This window comes from Myotis yumanensis, unplaced genomic scaffold (genome assembly GCF_028538775.1).
Source record: "Myotis yumanensis isolate MYYU_CA2020_CCGP unplaced genomic scaffold, mMyoYum1.0.hap1 SCAF_11, whole genome shotgun sequence".
NCBI classification, from domain to species: Eukaryota; Metazoa; Chordata; class Mammalia; order Chiroptera; family Vespertilionidae; genus Myotis; species Myotis yumanensis.
The window spans coordinates 17,407,114-17,431,287 of record NW_027223762.1 but is presented as its reverse complement, the minus strand read 5'-3'; the positions used below and the strand labels follow the sequence as shown (position 1 = coordinate 17,431,287).

Genomic DNA, 24,174 nt, shown 5'->3' with positions numbered 1-24,174 from the left:
TTTGTAATTTTTAAAGGACGTTTAAATTGGCATGAATTCTGAAGTACTCAAAAATCTCTCATTTACACAATGAAGAGATTGTGTAAATACTCTAGCATGGAAGTTTTTTCTTTCTTACCCAGCGCTCTAAATATTGTTCCCTTTACATATACTATTTATATGCTTAAAAGTTCATCTGAAATAAAGTAAAAAAAAAAAAAAAAAAGGCTGAAATTTGATAATGCATTGCCACATAGCTGTAACTAGTCCCTGAGTCGGACATATTTAAGGCAGCTGAGAAAATACGACAAGAAAAGACAAGGGACAAGAATCAAGAGAGAACAAATTTTTAGCCCTAGACCCATCACTGATTCAGTAGTAGCAGAACAGATCCTCGCGAGAACAACCGTTTCCAGAGTACTAAAGTGGAGGATTCGAGGAGCTGCCCTGAGACAATCACAGAATAAAACCGGCTTCATTACATTTGGGATGAGAAAGTGGGGAGAGGACAGTAGAATATTTAATTCATGAAGCTGACTTATACAACATTATGTAAAAAAATTTTACTGCAGGTAAACATCGTACGTAATATCACTGACTAACCAAATCTTTAGTATCACAGACTCAGGAACATAGCTGACCCTTTCCACGAAAGTAAACTACTACTACTTCGAGCCAGCATGAGTCGGAGGAGGGATTAATAGGGATATAACCCGTACAGAATAATCCTCTCACGCTGTATGGCTATCAGAATTCAACAATCTTTTGGACATTCAGAATTTCAAATGGCACTTGCAACTATTCAATTACACAAAGAAAAAAGGTTCACCCAGCTACCTTCTACTTATGGAAACTTTAGTACCCGGTACAGGCCTATCCCCACATGTATAGCAACACACTAGCTACAGTGCAGAATAAACACTTAGAGCTATTAAAATAGCCTTAAGTTCTTTTTGAATTAAAACATCTTAACTACATTGAAAGTGTAAGATATGACAGTAAATAAAAGGACAAAGCCTGAGGGACAAAATGATCAGACGTCCACATACATTTAATCCTGTTGTTCTTCAAAGTCACCTTAGAAGTTATACAGTTATTCGGATTCCGCCATTTCTCAACACTTTTCTGTAATGTTCTTTTTGACATTTTCTTTAAAGGCAGGTCATGAGATATACAATAAAATCAGCCTCAGTGCCTAATAGTTCTCAGTTATGTTTTAGCAAAAAGAGAATTCCCCAAAGTGCTCACCTATTTTATTAATCGAATATGACTCCATATGCCTTTTGGCTATTTCCCAAAATAAAATCTAACTTCAAAGAATGAAAGTTTGCCATTACCAAAGGCATTCAAAAGAAAATGCGGCAAATACTGAAGGCAACAAAAAACAAAAAGGAAGGAAGGAAGGGAGGGAGGGAGGGAGGGAATGAAGACATTCCTACAGGGGATACCTCACTAGGACAAGCACATGGGCTTCCAAGGTAATGACTATAAAAGACCATCTTTTAGGCTTTAAAATCTGTTTTGAATTTGTTTTAAATAGTCCCACCTAAGAATCTCAATGTGAGGAATACCTTACTACATTTTATCTACTTTTGTTGCCTGTTGGTAATTCCCTTACCCAGAAAGCATGGGCATTATATTTGCATTCTGACTGAAATATTAATACCTTCCAATTAATTTTCTGACTGAAAGTGGGAAAGCAAGAATGAGTTTAAAAAAACAAACAAACAACTGGGTGCATATCTAATCATCTTGTTAAGACCAGAAACATGACTAATAAAATGTTTATGGAAAATAAAAACGCCATCGAGAAAGATGTTTGCTCTGCGAAGGTTAATTTCAAACAGTAATTATCAGAAGTAAACAGCACTTGAAACAGCATTGATTACGGCTCTCCACAATGCCCAAATGCTTTTTCATAGCATCACTTAAATGCACAGTTTCTCCAAAACAAAAACCGGAAAATTAATTAGGAAAAACAAACCATAATTGCATAAAAGCCATACTTTTAAGCTTACACAAAAACTTCTTTGGAAAATATCTCTGTATCAATCTTACAAGTTAAGGATATGAACACTGAAATTAAATGTCTGTTTATAGCTCTGGGTTTCATTCAGTTGCAATTGTGCAGGACCAAGGATCAAAAGACTGTATGAAAACACTAGTTTTTACAATGCCACGGCAATAAAATTTCCTCTAGGCAGATCACTCGGAGTTCACAGCTACTGATGGTCAGCACCACGGAGCTCCCAGGACTGCCAGGGCTTCCATGGAATGAAGGACGGGGACAGGAGGGATTTGAGGAGGTAAACCATAGTACAGTTCCACCAGCTTCCCCATGACTGCCTCCTTCCCTTCTCCCGTGCAGGACCCATGCCTGCCCCAGGTGCAGAGTGGCCACTTGCTCAGCTGTCTCAGGTTCTGTCCTATCTCATGTCTTTATGCCTTCTCTTCCTTCCCAGGTAGTAAACTCTAACCTTCAAACCTCGGTTCCATGAAGGTGACGACTTCCCTGACTTTTAGAGTCATCTGGCATGCACAGGTCTGATGGACGTACCTACACATGCCTCTCAAAAGACTTTTTGAACCCAGCACTGCAAGAGAAAGGGGCCTTTGCTACAGTCCTCATGTCTGTGTCTAGCATGGCGCCGTGACATCACTGGTGATCATTCAATCTTGACGGACTGAACAGACGAGACAAGGAACAGAACTAATGAAGAACATGGGATTGAGAATGACACCATTTAGTTCCCATCGTGGCTCTGCCTATACCTGGCTGTGTGACCCTGGGCAAGTTACTCTATCCCTTCAACTTAATTCATGAGTTTTTTGGTGAGGATTAAATAAAATCGTTTCTATAAAGTGCCTGGTGGCATCTGGTAAAGAATGAATGTGCTGGAAATGTTAGTTACATTAGATCATAGGCCCATTCTCAGAACCGAGAGACTTGTTTTTAAACAAATCCAACTAATACAGGTTGCTGGTGGGCAGGAGAACATTTTAACCATGGGAGATCAGAGCGTCAAGATACAGAAAGAAGAAAAAGGGCAGGAAAACGGAGACAGAAAACATAAGTAAGCGAAGGGCTCAAACATCTAAAGAAAGACTAAGGAGAAATAGAGTCAGGAGTAAGTGATGAATGTTTAAAATGAGCAGAGGACTGAATGGGATTTTATAACTCCAGGGTCAGTAGAACAAAGAAATCAATCACTTCACTGGGCTTTAATGCCATCGATTTGGTATAGATTACAAATATTTACAAGCTGCCATCATGATTTCATCTCACAGTGGAATATGACCTCCGTACATGACTGCATCCCAGGTACTGCAGAGGTGCTGCTCAGAGCGGCTGTGCCAGAATATTTCCAAAAATCCTTCTTTGATTTACTCACCCATGAATTTCTCATCTTTAAATAATAACTAGCTCCAGAGAAGATAAAATGAAGCTTCATGCTCAGGTTCTAACATAAGCTACAAGGATGAGAAAGGCACTATTGAAAGAGCCAGCTGCCCTGGCACTAGACCTCCTTCGTAAAATCAGTGCATTCAGGCTCTTCAACGTGATAAATAAGGTGTGTGTACCAAGAACTTGGCACGTTACAAAGGACGTGGAACGGGAATGGCCTGGGTGCAGCCTCAACATGCTGCCAATATCAAAACGATGTGGTCAGGGATGCTAGTGGATCTGTTTCAAGTGGCAAGAAAAGGTGCTCTCGTCAATAATGCAATTAGACTATAAATATTATTAACACAAGTACTTCAAGGGGCTGCAGTTTTTACCAAACCATGTGGTCACCCCGACATCAGTCTCAACTTTCCAAAGAGGTACTAGATGTACTCAAAAGGATGAAGCTATTAATGAAACTGACTGAAGTATAGGTACGTTTTGATGTTACAGAGAGACGGTAAGGCTTCTCTCCGCAAAATCACCATGCTGCCCTAATAGCAAAGAGCGTGTATATGAGTGGAACTTTAGCTTTAAACTTTAGGATACCTACCCTGTGTTAGCAGATGAGGCAAGGAAGACTTCGAGAGGTGAAATGACTAGCCCAAGATCACAAATCCATAGAGACCTGAGGACAAGGCAGAACGGGAGCCAACGCATAGAAAGTCTGGGAATGAGGACTCAAAGGGAAGCCTGCTGGCCCACCTGGGGCCATCCGCTCTCGCTTTGGGCCTTGAATTTCTCCCTCTCTGCGGGCTCTTTCCCTTCTGTGTGTAAACATGCTCCCATTTCCAAAGTCTAGAAAGTAAAAATCACTCTTCTTTCAGCTCGTACGTCACCCACAGGCTATCATTCTAGCCTACTCCTGCTCCTTCGGCCTCCACCTTTGAAAAAAGTGCAGTCGGTACTCACATCTGTACACCGTGCCCGCCACTCTGAGCCTCCAGATGTGCACCCCCCCCACCCCCCCGCGCCCCCACCAGGGCCTCCCTTTATCCTTCTCCTCCAGCTACGGAAATCCTGTCCATCCTTCAAGGGTCAAGGAAAATGCCACCTTCCCTGGGGAGGGAAATGCGACTGATGTTCCCAGTGAGAATGTCACTCCTTCCTCAGCACTCCTGCCGACTTTTTCTCCTACCTCTAAAGGAGGAAGTCGCTTAGCTCTTCCTACTCTCTTACTAAATTGTTTCCATGCCTGTCTCCCCATGAAAACCGGATGCAGGTGAGCTAGGGCAGCATTTCATTTCTTGCTGAAACTCTCCTTCATTAAGAGTTTAACGGTCACCGACTTCTTCTGGATCTTCCTGTTACTGTTTTTAAGATACCATGGAGGGGAGGTAGTTTTTTTTACCTTTGAAGACCCTACAAGGATCCCACACTCCAACCACCCAGACAATAGGTCCCTGAAATAAAATAAATGGAATCCAGAAGAAGAAAAACAAGGAATTTAAATAAATATCTCCTGCTATAAAATAAGTTACTTTTTCAGGCTACCAAGGCTGCCATAAACTGCATCAGCTTTGTTAAAAATGATAAATACTTTAGGCTGGCAAAAAGTAAGTGAGGTCCATGAATACTGCCGGAAACAGGCCAACATAAGGCTATTTCACTGTGAAGGGGAAAACTCGATGGTAGAGGGAGTTGGGAGGCAAACAGACATGAGAAGAGGGAGGGAGGGAGAGAGGATAAGGAAAGAGAGAAGCGGGGGGAAGAAAAGGGTGTCAGGAAAAGATACAGAGCCAATTAATCACTGTAGACACAGGAGCTAAGCGGGCTGGAGAGAAGTCAAGAACGAGCTCGTAAGGAAGAACGGCAACATCTACCCAGAGGAACGACCTGCTTCTGAAGGGGACCTGGTGTCCAATGTGGTGAAGGGCTCTGGTGAGAGGAGCTGCAGCTCTGTGATCAGCTGAAACGCCTAAATTGACTGGGATGCTCTGACCACCTCTGCTCCCCGTGCACCACGTCTGCCGTGCTGAGGAGGGAATCAGAAACAGAGCCCTGGCAATGGCTTCGGCTGCGCAGCTGGTCACGCTCTGAAGCCAGAAGCGACTAGGCTCGGGAAAGAGGCTTTTCGACTACAGAACAGATTCTCCCATTAATCAGGAATGGCCATGGGAGGAAGGATCCGAGCCAGTCAGCTACTGGTCTGGATATTGCTAATAATTTCTCTCTCTGGTTTCGGGAGGATCTGTGCCAGGGTTTCTTCCCAGTGCATTCAGCAAGCATGGCTTTGCCTTTGAATTTGAAAAAATTGGCAGCAATAATACCAAAAAGAAATGTGACCGGGGCCAAGAGGGTGAGATCAACGAAAGGCATAAGTAAAATCAAACGACAGGTCGAAAAAGACTAACCCGACGCTGTCTCTTCCTTTCAGAGGACTACAGAGCATTTATTATAGGATGAGTTAGTGTTTTGTTTTCTACCAGCTGCAAATCTCCAATGATGACACACTTCTCCCCTTGTCAGGTCAACGACAGTCCACGTTCACGGTCGTGACCCCGAAGTATTTCCAAACTCTGAATGTGTTTTATACTTGAGGGTACTTTCTGACAACCAATCTGTTTGTAGTGCCACTTTATTACCTGTTTGCAATCAAGGAACCAGGACATCCTAACCTAATGCCCCTACTTAAAAATCTATAATAGATTCACAATGACTACCACATAAAGTCCTTTTTTTTTTCTTTGCATGTCATGAGTGATCTTTTATAATTAAATTTTATACCCGTCATTTTTCAATCCTCAGACATTTATCCATTCCCCCCTAAGAGCCAAGTACTTTCTCTGCTTTAGGGAATACAGACAGGCATGCGGAACGTAGAATGTGGTTTAAGTTCACAGCCACAGAAAGTATCATGAGGACCTACCACACGGAAGCACGGTCCTGGGTCAGGGTATGGGGAGAGTGAGTCAGGCAGTCTGGGGATTCCTGGTAAGCTCAGGAGTGCGCATGAGGACATGCGAATGCACTTCCCACCCGTGGCCTTGCTTCCCTAGGATTCCAGCGAGAATAACCATGCCTGAGACAGGGATGCTTGTTGTCAGAAACTTAAAAATCAGTTTTAAAGGGAGGCTAAGCAAACCAGGGCAGGGGATTTGTTCACAGGCTAACAGTTGGAGAGAAATAAGCTGCCTAAGGAGAGGGTGAGGGTGAGAGGGTCTGCAGAAGACCATGCCGCGGAAATGCAGCCGCCAGCCAGCATGCGGGAAGCTTCATAATTGTGTTCATGTGTTCCAGACAAGGAAACACTTTCGTGACTTAATTTCAAAATATCCCTATCTGAAGAGAAGGTCTAAAAATAACCCCTTCTTTGGTACACTTTGATGCATTTCAAAGGGTGATTGTTGTTGATGATTTTGAGAGAGAAAGAAACATTGGTTGTTCCACTTACTTATGCATTCACTGGTCGATTCTTCTACGTGCCCTGACCAGGATGGAACCTGCAACCTTGGTGCATCGGGATGGCTCTCTAACCAACTGAGCTGCCCGGCCAGGGCTTCCAAGGGTAATTCTGACTCCATCCAATTTTTGTTCAGTCTTCCCCATCTCAGGAAATGGTACCCACTGCTTAAGCAATGAGCCTGGTATCAGTCTGGAGTCCACCTCTTAACCTGACCCTCAAATTTCATCAGTTTGAGACTTTTTAATTATACCTGTCTTAACTATACACACTGCACCCACTCCCTTTCCTCCAACTTTTATTTGGCCACGTGTCACTCTGTGACAGTCCTTCAGAGACCTACCTACACCCCCCTCAGGTTACGCGCCCGCCTCCTGCTACAAGACCATGTTTACAGCCAAAGTTGAGCTTAAAGACGGTGTCCTATGGGCTCTATCTGAGGCTCACAACTTTGAATGGATTCCAACTGCACGTAGAATAAAATCCAAACTCTTTACCTTCTCTTCTACATGACTCTCTCCCTCCCTCTCCTGCCGCACTCCCCTCCCCCGCACTACACCACAGCCACAGGAAACCTCTGGTCCCCCTAAACACAAAGCTCCTTCCCACACTGGGGTTGCTCTGCCTAGAGCAGTGGTTCTCAACCTTCTGGCCCTTTAAATACAGTTCCTCATGTTGTGACCCAACCATAAAAATATTTTCGTTGCTACTTCATCACTGTCATGTTGCTACTGTTATGAATCGTAATGTAAATATCTGATATGCAGGATGGTCTCAGGCGACCCCTGTGAAAGGGTCGTTCGACCGCCAAAGGGGTCGTGACCCACAGGTTGAGAAGCGCTGGCCTAGAATGTTCTTCCCCAGTCTCCTTGCACAGCTAGCTCCTTCTCAACCTTCAATTCAACTTACCCATCATCTCTTCAGAGAGACTTTCTCAAGTTATCCCATACTGGTCGTAGCATTTTGTCATCCCACTATACTCATATAATCTTATTATTTACTTTATTATTTCTCCCGTAACACTGGAAGCTCGGGGGGGACTGGGGCCTCATCTGTCTTGTTCTCCTTGCACCTAGCAGTGTCTGCCACACAGCAGGTGCTCAATAAATATTTATTAAATGAATGAATAAATGAATGAATTAGGGGAAATTTTATAGGTATTTGCTAAGAGTAGGTAATTATCCCCTTCAACTTGCCTTTATATTTTCCATATATATATATATATACACACTTCAGAATAAACATGCTTTTGTGAGTCAGAGGGCTTCTGAAAACAACTTTTAAGGCTACTTTTAATTTTAAATGTTAACATTTGTGCATAAGAGCACTGGGTCCTCACTTTTTCATGTCAGAACTACACAGGTGGCCCACAAGTACTCGTGATGCAAAAACTGAGGGTGTCCAGCACCGAGTGGCCGAGGAGACCGATGTGGAGAAAGGCACAGGCTGCCACCCAACTCCTCCAGACAAAGAGCGTCTAAGAAACGCTGCTTCGTACGATTCACAATCTCAAGAAAAGCTCACATACACAGAAATGTACTGGAGATAAAGCTGAGAAAACGTGAAACAGGAAGATGTCCCCGGTGCACTGTGTTGATGCAGGTATTTAAATGCACAGGAAGTCAGATGCCATTGCTTTGCTGCCTCGAGTTTTGAGTGACCCTTCCTTCCCTAGGGATAAACAACAAAATGACTGCAATACTAACAAGAGCTAAAATAAAGCACCCGCGTCAAAGTATACGGCAGACCCTGCACAAGTCCTTTAATTAAGTTAGTTTTTTTCTCCTCAGCTACCAAGGACACTCTTGAAGACACATCATCCAGCAGCTGAAAATCCAGACAAAGACTCCAAACTATGTACAGATGAATGAATTGAACACAGGGGCAAAGACTCACCAGGTTCAAAATCGGGGCATTGACCGCAGTAACTTTTGAGTCTACACACAACATCTTTTTATGTACACTTGTAGGCATCGAATTTCATACAAAACGCGGGATTCTGTTTGCTTGCTTTTTGGTTCTAGGCTCCCTCCGAGAACAACAAGCCATTCAACTAGGTCCTGCCACAGAGCACAGGGCAGAAACATATTATTGCTTTTGGCCTCACGACTGTCCTTTCCCGCTTGCGTAAAAAGCCTGTGTTGACTGTACTGTGAAAAAAAATTAAAGGAAAGAAAAGCCCTACTGTTGTAACGGTGCCAAAAAAGTATAAGAAAACAAACCCAGATGCTAGAATCTGAGGCATTTCCTCTGCTATGTGACTATGTCCTTTAACTGAAGGTCAAAAGAACATGAAAGAGCTGAAATATTTTAAAGCCCGAAATGGATATTTTTGTGGCCCTCTCAGCTTATGCATGTCAGTGACACACATTTCGCTGACATTTAACAAGCATAATTTATTCAGAAGCATTCAAGAAAAATCCTGGTATCGCTTTCCAACACGATTTATTTACATTTCTGGTGCTTTATATTAATACAGATTGGTTCATTTCCCTGACAGCCCAACTCCTTCCAAAATGGTAGTAAGTGAATCAAGTCCTTCTTAAGCCCATTTCACATTTACTACCCCTCATCCTTCAATACATCCATGCGCTGTCATTTTATAACCTCTTTTTCTGGGGACATTTCATTTCTCTTTGATGCTATGGATAATAGTAAATACTGTGAGATTAATCTTTTTATTTCACTTCTTAGGAGGTACTTGACAGAGATTTATAAAGACCAAATGTGTTTTCTGGTAATAGGAAACAGTACCTCAGCCCATGGGAAATAGAACACAATCAATCATGTTATATTATGCTAAACACACACACACACACACACACACACACACACACACACACACGGGCCACCCCATTTGGTAATATGACTGATATCAGTCAAAGTTTTTAAAACACATTTAAACAAAGAAAGAAATGCTCTTAAAAATCTTGATGGAAAAGTTAGTATGACTGAGAAATAGATAACACAAAGTCATGAAGTATCAATTAGTGTGTGATTTAATTAAAAATCCACCTGCACTGAACAGTGATACAACTGTAAGATGTGGCAAAGATTTAATAAAGATCTCACATCCATCAGAGAGCAGTAAAATGCAGAAGAAAAGTCCCACTGCAGAGCCCCGAATGGCCAAATAGGAGGGCTCCTGTAAAGTACTACTTCCCTTAAAGGTGGTCCAGAATGTTATGAATCTCAGAAATTTGGAGACCTTCCTGCTACGCTGGGATCCTTACCTTCTTCCCTAGTGCTCTTCTTTCCATATATAGAATTGAAGTTTTGTTTTTTAGTTACCAGAATTCCGGTTATTTGCTGGAATGTTTTAAATAATTCTGTTGGGAGTCAGCAGGGTTACTAATGGACATACCATCTAATCATGACCCATAGCAGCTCTTGTCCACACAGAGGGAAAACAAGCTTTCTGACTTGTTGCTGTAGAAATGTCAACATGAGGAAGACAGTTTTCAACTTTATCTCTCATATTTCCTTTGCTACTCAATAGGGTCCGCTTCCTGGCATGTGGGAAACAGAGACAAAACAGCTCAATAGCAAAGCTGGGTGTGGTTGTTATGGTGATAAGGGAAATGAAAGTGGAAGGAGTTTGAATAATATTTACTTGGAAAGTCTTCCCTTTTCCTCCATAAGCTACCCACAAAATACATAATATTACAATGATTCTTTAAAAAAAAATCTGTTAAAATGTATAGCTGGTATTTAGATTCTATGACTAATGTCTACCATCGAATAAAAGCAAAACTTTCAGGAAACTCCTAATCAGAGAATGGAACACAATTATCAGTCCTGTCATATTTAATAACAAATAGGTCACTGCAGACATGTCCATATCAGGTAAGATAAAAGTAATCATATGCTAGCGTTTACTTCCATATATATAAACTGTTATGTCACCACGTCTGTCTATGGTGCTTTCCATGTATAAACTGTTATGTCACCGTGTGTGTATGTAAGTTCATACATGCGCATGGGGCATATGTACATACAGTGTACTTCTTAGCACAGGACATACACAAATACGTATGTGACATGTATGCTTTTTTAAGAAAAAACAAACACGTTTCCTATGCACATGAACATAGACTATCGTAAATGGTATGGGATACACTCTCTGGATTCAAGATGTTTGGTTAGTTATTGACATATCCAAAGGACCCCTGAGGAAATGAGGCTTGAATTTAGGCCAACCCAGGCCAGGAGGCACGAAAGAACACATAGGTAACATTTCTGGGAGTTCCATGTCGCACTGAGGTGTGACACCACAGACTGAACTCATTGGAAAAATTCCTGACAGCACAGCAACAAGATGGCTCCCAATCAGAAATCACTCAGAAGATTCCACTGTGATTAGCAATCAGAGTGCCAAAGGGCGCGAAGAACATCTAAGTGGAAGAATATGATCTGTTCTTTTTCCTACTGCAGGGATAAATCCTAACTTTAAATATGATAGGGGAGGTTTACAAACCTCACTAATTGCCCAGATCTGGGCCGGACACAGCTGAGACTATCAGATTTTGTTTCATGCCTTAGAAGGGAAGCCAGCGAGGTCCTCTGAGGTCGAGGCAGGACCACCGTGGGAGCGGTCGCCAGTGCCCTGCTCAATGTGGTCTCAAGGATACTTCAGAAGCCACTTTAAATGCACCTCTGCCATCAACTCAAACTGCATCGAAACACCGAAACAGGCGTCCTTTCATGTCCACTGTTGCAAAAACACACCCCTGGTATTTATAAACGCTCTGGGCAGCAGATTGGACATTTTTTTCCGGGGGGAATCAAAAGCAGAACAGTAAAAAACAATATTTTTTTTAATAAGTACATAAACAAGATCAGACGGCATCCTAGACACCTTTAAAATGCCCTTCTGTGAAGTCAACAACTGGAGGCCTCACCTAGCTTTCTAACTTTCAGGACTTCTACTCTAAACAACAGAGCATGAGAACAGATTTGAAAGAGGAAGAAGAAAAAGGTTCTTTATTACATTTTCCAAACTGGGTAAAAGGGAGAGGGAAAAAAAAACCCACCTAAAAATACACAATAAAATATGAGCTCATTTTACTGACACGCAGCTTTTCTCTACATCTATAAAACTTGGATTTTTATCTCCTGACAAATATATGGATATATTAAGAAAGAAGCATCAAATTTTAAAAAATATATATTTTATTGATTTTTTACAGAGAGGAAGGGAGAGGGATAGAGAGTTAGAAACATCAATGAGAGAGAAACATCGATCACCTGCCTCCTGTACACCCGCTACTGGGGATGTACCCACAACCAAGGTACATGCCCTTAACCGGAATCAAACCTGGGACCCCTCAGTCCACAGGCCGACGCTCTATCCACTGAGCCAAACCCGTCAGGGCAGACACATCAAATTTTTAACATTATTAAATTCCCGTGTTGTTCTTTTGTGATTGGACCAGGAAAAGAAAGCCTACTGATAAGGAGGAAACACTTTACTTGCTTTTCGGGAAATTAAAAAAAAAAAAAAAATCCCAGTGACAGAGAAAAGAATAATGAAGTGTAGGAAAACTAGGAAGTTGTCAGCCAGAAATAAATAAAAAAAAACACATCCACAATTTAAAGGAACATTCCAGTCTCTTGGAAAGTCGCACAAATATTAATTCATCACGTGTTAATTCCTTCCCTCTTCCAACTGCCCCGGCAATGCTTACAGCTGCTACCGCTTCCTCCTGGTGCAAAACACACTTAGCCACAGAGACTTCGGGTCAAAAGCAGGAAGGCACCCGATCAGAGAGTGAATCCTGAGTCTGAGAGAACATCCACCCACAGGAATCCATTCTCCCCATCTCAGAGACTATGCAGCATCGAAAGAATCCTCTCATAGGTTTCAAAATAAATTATGGCAATGCCTAGAACAGCATGCTTAGTGAAGGTCAATATGAACCAGGGGATGAGTCACATTTTATTTTCACTGGACCATTTCTTTGAAAAACCCAAATACTGAATTTTAGTGCTCTATAATACCTTTCTGGGGAAAATTATACATTCAAAAATAGAGGCACTAGTCCTAGAAGTAAATCTAATAATATGTCTGTGACTCATAAAATGGCTTTTAAGCTGATTAAAATACGTTTTGATTTACTTTTACCAGTATCTTCTAGACAGCCTACCATGCCAGCACTATTCAGACTGCGAATGGCTCCTCTGCTCTTATGACATATGCCTGGCCTACCTGTGTGCCCCTCTCCTCTCCCCACTAGACTTCTTGGGGAGAAGTCCCTTCCATCATCTCGGATGCTCCGCCCCCAGCAGCCTGGCCAGCCCCAGGTCCATGCTCCCCACAGGTGCAGAGCATAGTCAGGAAGGGGCAGGGTTAACTTTGGGGACCCTTGCTCCGTCCTGGAAGTGCTCTCCTACTTATAATGCCCTGAATAGGAAGGATCCTTTCTAATGCCCAATTAGAAAGGATTAAAATGCAAATGATGGCTGAAGTAACAACATTCTAGAATGTAATCAGCAAGAATGATTAATTTAAAATTTTCTTAGAATATAGGTGTTGATGATAAAGAGAGAAAAGAAGAGGATGCTGGGCTTTTGGGGTGGGAAAAAGGGTAAAAAAAAAATAAAAAAAAATAGAATGGGGTGGCCAGAAAGAAAAAAGACAAATTTGGCAATCTTCACCATTTTGACCTAAGGTTAGTTCTACTCACCTTCAATAAGAGGAAGGAATCATAGCTCTGCCTAGAGATACATCTTTATGTGTATATTGTATGCACTGTCTCCTATGAATATTTTCTTGCTTTTTTAAAAACTAAAACATTCAAGGAGTATTTGAAGGCTCTCTTCATCAAGGTACTAGTAAACATAAAATAGTGGCAAGGGTGGGAAGTGGAAAAAACAGTATCTGGCAGAGAATCCTTACCTGTATTGATACATTTGTAAGGGCATCTGAAATGATCACTTTCTGATGGAATGTAAATTCCTGCTCAAGTGATTATACTCCCAAACTGTTTCTTGAACTTTCCTTCTAAAAGACCCTTTTTTTTTTCTAGAAGCAGAACAAGTAAAAACTACCATGCTTGCCCGAGTTGTCCAAAATCCCAGATTATGGTTGTGGACTACCAATTACACTAATTCATGAGGTTTTAATGGCCTGAGCTTGGGAATGACAAACTGATGGCCTGGGGCAGAAGGGGCAGCTCCCACTCCTCTCAGGAAGGGCCCTGCCATGGGGAGGGGGTCCCCACCAGCTCCCTCTGCAGCAGCTGAGAGGTCTCCTGCGCGGGGACTCCTGACCCTCTGCTCACGTCAGGAAGAGCCTTTGTGGGCCAGGGTTTAGGCGGACACAGCTGGGCAGAGCGGCAACTCAGCAGCTCTGGGTGAGAGAGCATGCGCCAAGCCCTGGGAATAACCGAGAGGTCGCCTACAGCCAAGTCAGAAACCACAAACACGCAGGGACTGCTCGGGGCTACCGAGAAGCTGAAACATTAACCTTCTGAAGGCAGTCCTCCCACACCAACACGATCCCAGCCCCCTTGGAAGGTAGAAACAGAAGGCATTGGGTTGCTTTTAACAATAACAGCAAGAATGTTTAAAAATATACACTGAGGATATTGTATTTAATCTCGAAACAAGCACACGCTTGTAACAAAAACTGTTCAGCGACACCTTCTGGAAGCCCTGCACTAACCTGGGGTGGGTGTAGGAACAGGACAGCGGAGAGTTGGGCTACACACAGTGCGGACAGAAGAGATGGCGTGAAAGCACAGGTAACGAGTTAAAGCAAAGAAAGGGGGAGGTCAATAAACGGTACAGAATGCTATTGGCTGTTTACCTATAACTGTATAGAAAGCATCATCCTAAAGGTCACACTGAAAACTCGTTTTTACACCATTTATTGATTGTAGCCCCAATGTGGCTAAATAAAATGCTCACACACACACACACTTTGCACTAGGATATAAACGATTTAACTGTGACTTTTCTGCTGCGCACAAGAAGTCACAAACAACCAGAGGTCACTGTATGACTTCCAACAGTTACAATGCAGGTATAATTATTCTAGCAACTGCTCCTCTCCAGCTGGCCTTAGGCCAAGTTCCTTGAGTTTCCTGTTTTGATTTCCCAGATCGTCGAATCTGGTATCCGCCTTTTGGTAGGCCTTGTTTCCCCCCCCCCGTACCAGTTATGGAGACATCAAAACAACAGTTTGTACCTAAAACATTAAATTCTACAAGACTGATTCGGTTGTCAACCAGAATGAAAAGTCTACGGCGTATGAAAATAAATAACTTTGCTTACCCTTTCTTTCCCCAGGACATTGCTGGAATTTAAAATGAAACACATACATTTGAGATTTCCAAGTCACTTTATCTATATGTTCCAAAAGAGGAAAGATAGATCGTATTATCAATCTGTGATTATTTTTACAGAGAGGACGACGGCAACACAGATTTAAAGTTGCGTAAGGGCCTGGCTGCTGTCCGTAACCAAGTCTCTGTGAGGGCATTCGGACAGCCCCAGGAAAAATCAAATCAGCTGGGGCCTTGGTGGTAGAAAGGCCCTTATCCATTTGGAAGATCAGGTTAAATAACGTCTTATTTTGGCCAAGGGAAGGACTGGTGTTTCCCAACTTGATAAGCAATGTTAACTGAATTCCTCAAAAATGCTTTTAAAAAATAATATGTAGGAGCTAAAGCAATGCATTCAAAAGCATAATACTGGTGTGGCTGGCCTGAGAAAAGTAGTCTGTGGTGACTATGAAGCACGTGGCTAACTTAGAAATTAACACTACGGTGTCGGGTGAATTTCCCGCCAAAATATAAGATGGCGGTTCGCATACGCAGGTAGGTATCTTTGTGAACGGCAAACAAACAAATATTTGGTAATACGCAGTTACAATCGGCCCGAGTTTACACGTTTCCCGCACTCCACCGCAAATCTATATGAACGGAGTTAAGACGGCTCCTGCGGAGTACGCGCAATTCACGCGAGCCGACTTAACTCGTTTCCCGCAATCCAAGTGTTAGGAATCGGTGCACGTGACGTCCTGCAGCAGACAAGGCCCAGAGGGTCTGGCTTCAGGATAAATAAGAATCAGTGATGGGGAGGGTACATCTTTCATTGGTAGTTATGGTCATACTAGAGGCCTGGTGCACGAAATTTGTGCACTCAGGGGAGGGGGGGCCCCCTCAGCCCGGATTGCAAGACGGCACAGGCCAGGCTGAGGGACCCCACTGGTGCACAATCAGGGCCAGGGAGGGACGCAGGAGGTTGGCCAGCCAGGGAGGGACTGTAGGAGGGGTCCAGGGCATGTCCGGCCCATCTTGCTCAGTCCCGATCGGCCGGAACCCAGGAGCAAGCTAACCTATAGGTCGGAGTGTCTGCCTCCTGGTGGTCAGTGCACATCATAGCAACTGGTCGACAGGTTGACTGTCTGCACCCTGGTGGTCAGTGCATGTCATAGCGAGCGGTTGAGTGGCCTTAGCATATCATTAGCATATTACACTTTGATTGGTTGAATGGCCGACCAGACAACCGAACACTTACCATATTAGACTTTTATTATATAGGATATTTTATTATCAAGGATTATATAACAACAGTCTTGAAAGGCCAAGTGCTTCCCAAAGATGTTTTCTCCCCCCAACTATATAAACCTCATAAAATGTATAAAACCCACCCATGTCTACCACCCTTCCACTGATATGTATATAGAACCTATCAGCTGTAAGGGCCTTGTCAATGTACTGCTGCTATATCATCATCTTACAGTCCACAGCAGTCACATTTTGGGAGAACTCACAATTTTACACTCAGTGATGGGGAAGGTACATCTTTCTGAATCATTACACTGAATCATTGTTACTATAGTCAATACTATAGGGAAGATTTGGGGATAATGACATTGAATACCATGCAGATCAATAGAGTTGTAAAAAAAAAAAATCCACAGACAAAAGGTGTTAGCCATATTCCTCATGTTCAGCAAAGTGCCAACAGGTACACGATATAAAGGTCATCTCCACTAACAAACCATTTCCCAGCAACCAGTCTTAGGATCCGTTTGTTCCTCACCATGTGATCCTGTGCATATGCTATGAAATCCCTCAATTGGGTTTTAATTTCTTTTCATATTTAAAGTATAAAGATTTGCATAATGAAACCATGACTAGGTGTGAGTGTCTGAAGTAGAGCAATTTATAACAAGTGCTTTGCTTTTAAAAAGGAAAATAGCAGAAATCAAGTCAGTCCAAGGACCACTTACAGGCAAGCTGTTGTCTCACACCAGCACAGCAAACACCAAGCGAGGCCGATTCACGGCCTTGCTACTCAAAGTCCCCGGAAAACCCAGCAGTAGGACTTCTCCTGGGGGCTCGCTGGAGACACAGATCCCCTGGTCCTAGTTCAGTTCCGGTAAATCTAAGTCTCTGTGTGACCACCAAACTCTCTCTCATTGAAGAAAACTAGGAGATTCCCTCTGTGTCCGCCACCAAGGCCTCACCGTGGACCTGGAGCCCCACGTGGGAACACGGGTCGGGCAGAGCTGGTGCTTCTGTCATCCCTGGACTCAGATCAGGAGATGGCAGCAGACTGCTTGCTATGGGTCAAGAGGGAATTCTGTTGCACTACCTCAAAGATGGAATGAATGTTTCACTCTCACATCCATGTTTCTCTCTATATATCCCTCTCCTTTCCTCTCTCTCTAAAAATAAATTTTAAAAATCTAAAAAATACAAATAAATACAAAATAAAACCTCAATCACATGAAACACGTGCAGTCCAATTACGTACCAACTACGTGCTGTTGCTGCATTTATCTACAAAGCTTCCGGCTCAGGGTTTCTCCCCTATTCACTGCGCCTGTCTCCTTCCTGGCATCGACTGCATGGTCAGTCACTGTAAGTACGTACTCTCTGGCATAACCCTCAACCTCCATGCCCCTCTCTTTCTCTTGGACTCACCAGGAAAAACCTGGTTAAATCCACCTCTCCACCTACAAGGCATCTGCTGCATTATCTGTGCTCCCTTCAGTTGGGTAACCACTAATCTGAAGTGGCTGTGGGTGCGAGCAGGCGACTCTAATGCATTTCCCTTCTTCATTTACTTATCCTCTCTCTCAGATGTCTGCTTCACATTTTCCCTCCCTCCTCAATTTTTCATACCTCTTCATCAGCTGACCTTGTTTCATTCATCTCTGAGACACAGGAACAATTTTGCTCCTCTTCCTCCTCAAAGACTCTGCTCCTGCAGTTACCATCACCTTTCTTACCTTACTGGTCTCTCCTCCAAATCACTCTTGTCATCATTCAAACTGGCTGTAACACCTCCTGTAGTTTTAAAGTCCCTCTGGACCAGCGGTCGCCAATCGGTGGTCCGCAGACCACTGGTGGTGGTCCGTGAGGTCCAAAAGGTTGGCAACCGCTGCTCTGGACCCTATATCCCCCCCCGTAAAACAGCCACCCCATTTTTCAGTTCCATCCTATCACAAATATCTCAAAAGAGTTTTCCCATTCTGTGACCTGCACTAGCATTCTTCTATGATTTCAGATGAGGAACCCTAGAATCATCTTTGTGCATTTTCACCTTTCCCTCAAGTTAGATGACACTATAGGTTTTTCTGTCAAAATGGTGTGTACCCAGCTCCTCTGTGCTGTTTCCCTGATACCCCTAGTCTCATCTCCTGTGGCGCCCCCTCTAGACAACTGAAACTGCTCTCCAACGAGCCTCCTCACTGCAGCCTCTCACCCACTAGCATACCCTTCCAGCCCCAGTCTGCCCAACATCGACTCCCCCACGCTCTGCTTTTCCCTGCTCATAACCTGCAATGCTTTCTGATAGCTCCAATGACCCGGCTTAAGTTCCCTGCACGATGATGAAGTCATTTCACAATCTGGTCCCAGCCTGCCTCCCATCTTTATTTTCTATTAACTATCAACATAACACCTTGCTGTTTTTGACTAGTTCCCCAAATGTGTTACATGGAAGTCACGCAAATCTCACTTCTACATTTTATTCTTTTGTCCACATCACACCCCTTCCTGGATTCGATCACTATCCAAATTTCAAGTTGTTCCAAGTGCATGTCCTCCATGATATCTTGGAGACTATTAGTATATAACAGCCATGAGGCTATCTACACTAATAAAAGAGAAACATGGTAATTAGCGTACGACCGCTACCCTTTTCATTGGCTAATCAGGGAGTATATGCAAATTAACTGTCAGCCAAGATGGCGGCCGGCAGCCAGGCAGCTGGAAGCGAACATGAGGCTTGCTTGCTTCAGTGACTGCAGACTGCAACATTCCCCGCCTCACTTGCAGGCCTCTGAGTTGCAACTCTAAGCAACTATGTACTATGTTGCAAATAAGAAGGTAAACAAAACCCCAGAAACCGGCTGTCAGTCAGCCCCAGGCCGCAACATTGTATCGATGTTTTCAGCAGCGAGGCCTCAGAGCTAAAGCTGGCCCAGAATAAAAAAAAAAAAAAGAAAAGAAAAGAAAACAAGGAGCAGTTGGGAGCTTTTAGTCATCTGCCAGCTGGAAAACAGCCCTCAGCCCCTCACCCAGACTGGTCAGGCACCCCAGTGGGGACCCCTACCCTGATCCAGGACACCCTTCAGGGCAAACCAGCCAGCCCCTACCCATGCACCAGGCCTCTATCCTATATAGTAAAAGGGTAATATGCCTCCCGGCACCAGGATCAGTGTGACGGGGCTGCGCCCAAACCCCCTGATCGCCCTTCGGCTGTGTGTGTGACAGGGGGCGGGACCACAACCTCCCTATCTGCCCTGCTCTGTTCATGACAGGGGAAGGTGCCCCAACCCCCTGATCAGCCCTGCTCTGTGCCTGATGGGGGGAGCTCCCCAATCCCCTGATTGCCCTGCGGCTCTGTGTTTGACAGGGTGCAGCGCACCAAGCCCCTGATCAGCCCTGCTCTGTGTGTGACAGGGTGCGGCACCCCAACCCTCCCCCCCCCACCCCCCACGGGCCCTGCTGTGTGTGTGACAGGGTAGAGCCATAACCTCTCCATCGGCCCTGCCCTGAGTGTGACAGTCGCAGCGCCCCAACCCCCTGATCAGCCCTGCTCTGTGGGTGATAGAGGGTGGTGCCCCAACCCCCCTCCACGGGCCTTGCTCTGTGTGTGACAGGGTAGAGCCATAACCTCCCCATCGGCCCTGCCCTGAGTGTGACAGGGTGCAGCGCCCCAATCCCCTGATCCGCCCTGCTGTGTGACAGGGGGAGGTGCCCCAACTCCCCTATCGGCCCTGCTCTGTGAGTGACAGGGGGGAGCTCCTCAACCCCCTGATTGACCCTACTCTGTGCGTGACAGGGGGGAGCTCCCCAACCCCCTGATTGACCCTGCTCTGTGTGTGACAGGGTACGGAGTCCCAACCCCCCTGATAGGCCCTGCTCTGTGAGTGACAGGGGGCAGCGCCCCAACCCCCCTGATGGGCCCTGCTCTGTGAGTGACAGGGGGCAGTGCCCCAACCCCCTGATCGGCCCTGCTCTGTGCATGACAGGGGGTGGCGCCGCAACCTCCCCATCGACCCTGCCTTGAGTGTGACAGGGGGCGGTGCCCCAACCCCCCAATCGGCCCTACCCTGAGCGTGACTGAGGGTGGCATAGCAACCTCCCGATCCGCCCTGCTCTGTGCATGATGGGGCGGCGCCCCAACTCCCCAATCGGCCCTGCTCTGAGCCTGACCAGGGCTGCACCTAGGGACTGGGCCTGCCCTCTGCCACCCGGGAGCAGGCCTAAGCCAGCAGGTCGTTATCTCCCGAGGGGTCCCAGACTGCGAGAGGGCACAGGCTGGACTGGGGGACCCCCCTCCCCCCGCCTGCACAAATTTTTGTGCACCGGGCCTCTAGTCTATATAATAAAAGCCTAAGCAACCGTTACAGTGAAACAACCAGAACAACCGGTCGCTATGATGCACACTGACCACCAGGGGGCAGACGCTCAATGCAGGAGCTGCCCCCTAATGGTCAGTGCGCTCCCACAGGGGGAGCTCTGCTCAGTCAAAAGCCAAATTCACAGCTGGAGAGCACAGCGGCGGTGGCGGGAGCCTCTCCAGTCTCCGCAGCAGCGCTATGGAGCATCAAGCTGAGTGGTAAGGAGCAGCGAGCAGTAAGGAGCAAGGGGTCCCGGACTGCAAGAGGGCACAGGCCAAACTGAGGGGACCCCCCGCCCCTCACCCCCAGTGCATGAATTTTGTGCTCTGGGACTCTAGTTAGTATATAATTCCAGATCACAGTTTTTGGCCCTAAGCTCCTACAGCATTCAAAGTGTTCATTGCTATTAATGACTGAAATTATATACAGTACTCTATTTCCACTAATTCTCTTGTGTGCAATGTATACTTGAATAAAAGTAGAGCTTTTTCTTCAAAATTGTTTCTCAGAAAAGGGAAACCCCCTACAACTGACTTCTTACAAGAGCTCCAATACTGCAGGGTGCTGTATTTTGAAAAACAAAGTACTATTTGTAGAAGATACATTAACTTTAAGTGACCTCAATCAATCCTATTTCTGTATTATATAGAGGCCATCTGACAGAATCTGTTAAGAAGGGGGGAAAAGGAACAGAAATTTAATCAGCTATAGCAATTATTCCTGAGAGAATGATCTTAGAATTGGAAGTGCTGTATCTTGTAAACAGCCTTTTTAGAATCACTTTGGAAATCAATGCAGTTAAATCTCCACATTGTCAAGACCATAAATATACACCTAACTAATTAAAAATACAACAGTCCTGGTTTTATGTGAAAAGATGCTGTGTTTTAGGACAAAATTTCTTGTGGTAATGTGGATCCAAAATCTGTTGTATCTCAACAACTTAAGATGGTAGCAAGGAGGGTGCGCTCAGAGATCGGGTGTCAAAATGACTTGGAAGGCGGACTAAGCCAAGGCATTGACAGTGATGCATTTGAAACATTTGAATAACACACTTTGGTGAAATGTAAGAATGGCAAAAAACAATCATCTAAATTGTTGTAGCATTTTATAGCATGTGGTTTTAACTATGTATGAATAACTAACTTAATCATTTAAATAGAAATTTGACCACTGCATCTACATCCTTGAAAGTTACATACTGAAATTGGCAAAATCCTATTTTTGGCAGGAAATGGGGGTGGGGACAGGGGTGAACAAAGAGACAGTAAAAATGAGTTTGTTAACTGACTGTGTTGTCTAATGTCATGATGTGACTGAAAAAGGACTTTTACATGTTAGTCCCAGGCTTCTTAGCGACCCACTATGTGGAGCTCAACTTTCCCATTTCCAAATTCAAGGACTAGAGTAAATGTTATCTAAGACTCACTGTGGTTCTAAGATTTTACACCTATTGTTTTCTACTATATTCTCTTTTAATGATTCAGCAGCACTGGTACATACAAATAGATGTTATCTACAGACTGTTATAAATTTCTTGTTCGTTATTACCATTTAACATGACCTGGAAACTTAATGCAATTCAAGACGTCAGTCCTGCTCTACTGCCCTCATGGGTTTGACTTTGGACCTTAAAATCTTGGTATTTCACTTCAGAATGGCATCATTTTAGAGATAAAAGGTATATTTAAGCGTGTCTCGTTTAGTCTTCTTTTTTCCCCTAAAAGAACCTGGAGCAGAGAGAGAGTTCAGGGACCAAGGGAGGCCCAAGCCCAGGCCTCATCCTTTGTTAATTCTGCCACGGCACCAACCTCTTGGCATGCCACTTGAGACTACTGTAGCTAGGAATCATATTTTCAAGTCCTCAATCTTTCTTCTAAGTAGCATGCATGAATGTACCAAAGTTATGAGCCATATTTGTGTAATTTTCTTGTTATTTTAATATGATTCCTGACTTCATTCTAGAGGTGAAGTACCCAGTGATCCATCCACACCTATGTAATTTTGCCCCATGGCAAAACCAACCAAAGCCTTCAATCGTCACCTCACAATTCTCCCATCCCAGCTCAAGAGGGAATGCTTTCTTGCCAGATGAGCTGCATTCCTAATTAGCACTCTCCTCATGGAGCATCTTCCTGTAGTAAATCAAGCGGAATGGACCAGGGGACAACAGATGCTGATCTCAAGCACACCACTCGTGAAAGCTCCATTACGTGAAGGTGACCTATGTAAGCTGGCACCAAGGGCCTTGTTCATACTACCATAGCATGACTGGGCCACGGCTCCCAGGAAACACACACACGTGTGCGCACACACCCCATCACGTCAGCACCTGGTCAACTTGATGCATCTTGTCTGGGATTATAAAAGCTATCGATCTCTGTGAGCTTGTCTTTGCCTTCCCAGGCTCAAATACTGTCACTGCTCAGGTTCCACGATGCTAAGCTTACGATTGTGAAAATGAGTACTTACCCTGAATCCTCTTTAAGGCTGAAAGACACAGATCCTTCCTCGGAAACTCAAAGGGGTTGTTGCAGTTCCGAACGGTGACACACTCGCATTTCCCATTGATGATATTGCAGCCGGAGACAAGGTTTTCTTTACAGGGTTCAAAACCAAGCAGTTGGTCATCATCCCAGTTCTCATCTGTAAAACAATTAAGAACCACATAATGTTTGCTTGTTAGCTTCCTTCAAAGAAAGGCCTGTTGGAAAGCAAAAAATGTGCGGGGAAGTCGAGATTAACATCTGATTTGGGCACCTCAATTTACGGAAGGCTGTCTGGCTGCAATTTTACAAATGATTGAAACCCAACCTCCTGATAACTGAGGAGACTGAAATATAGCCACACATGCACTCGTAGACAAGCGTTTGTGATAAAAACCACTGCTTCTCTTATGTGTTATTATGATAATTGAGATTCCTTTAAGATTTTAAATACAGCTTCCTAGATTTTCCCACGTTCAAATTACTAGGAGCCACATTAGTCAATCTACAAAAGTATTCCCCCAAAGTCCACAATTTTTTTATGCCATCTGATAGAGACCACCTTCGGGTATAAAATGGCTCTCAACCTTAGTACACCAAGGCAGGTAATAAACATAAAAAATCAGATACCAGCAAGAGTTAAGAACGGGATACAATGGCGGAGACCCCCTTCAGTGCATTTCAGGAGAGATGCTAACATCCATCACTAATCACAACCAAAGCCAGAAGAAGGACAACAAAACCGAGGACTACAGCCTGGTGAGAGGCTGAGCTACTCCAATTCCACACCCAAGACCAAAGCAGTGTGCTGGTCACAGAATGGAGGAGGCTGGAAGAAGCAGACTATTAAACCCACCTTCCACAGGACCCAGCTCACACAAATGACACAAAAATGATAGACCACTGACAGACCCAATCCTAAATAATATTCCTCGGAGTTGAAACCTCCTATAGGCAACCAGATTATTTCTCTATGAATCTCTGGGACGTT

General features: G+C 44.2%; 1 protein-coding gene across 2 annotated transcripts in view; it reads right to left on the bottom strand.

The window, feature by feature from the left end:
- The window catches only part of CRIM1 (cysteine rich transmembrane BMP regulator 1), a 179,594-nt gene that overhangs the window by 117,717 nt on the left and 37,703 nt on the right, over window positions 1-24,174 (bottom strand). For both annotated transcript variants that reach the window (XM_070429003.1, XM_070429004.1), the window contains exon 2: window positions 23,170-23,343. In XM_070429003.1, the coding sequence (XP_070285104.1) occupies window positions 23,170-23,343 (174 nt within the window). The remainder of the gene's footprint in view (window positions 1-23,169; window positions 23,344-24,174) is intronic.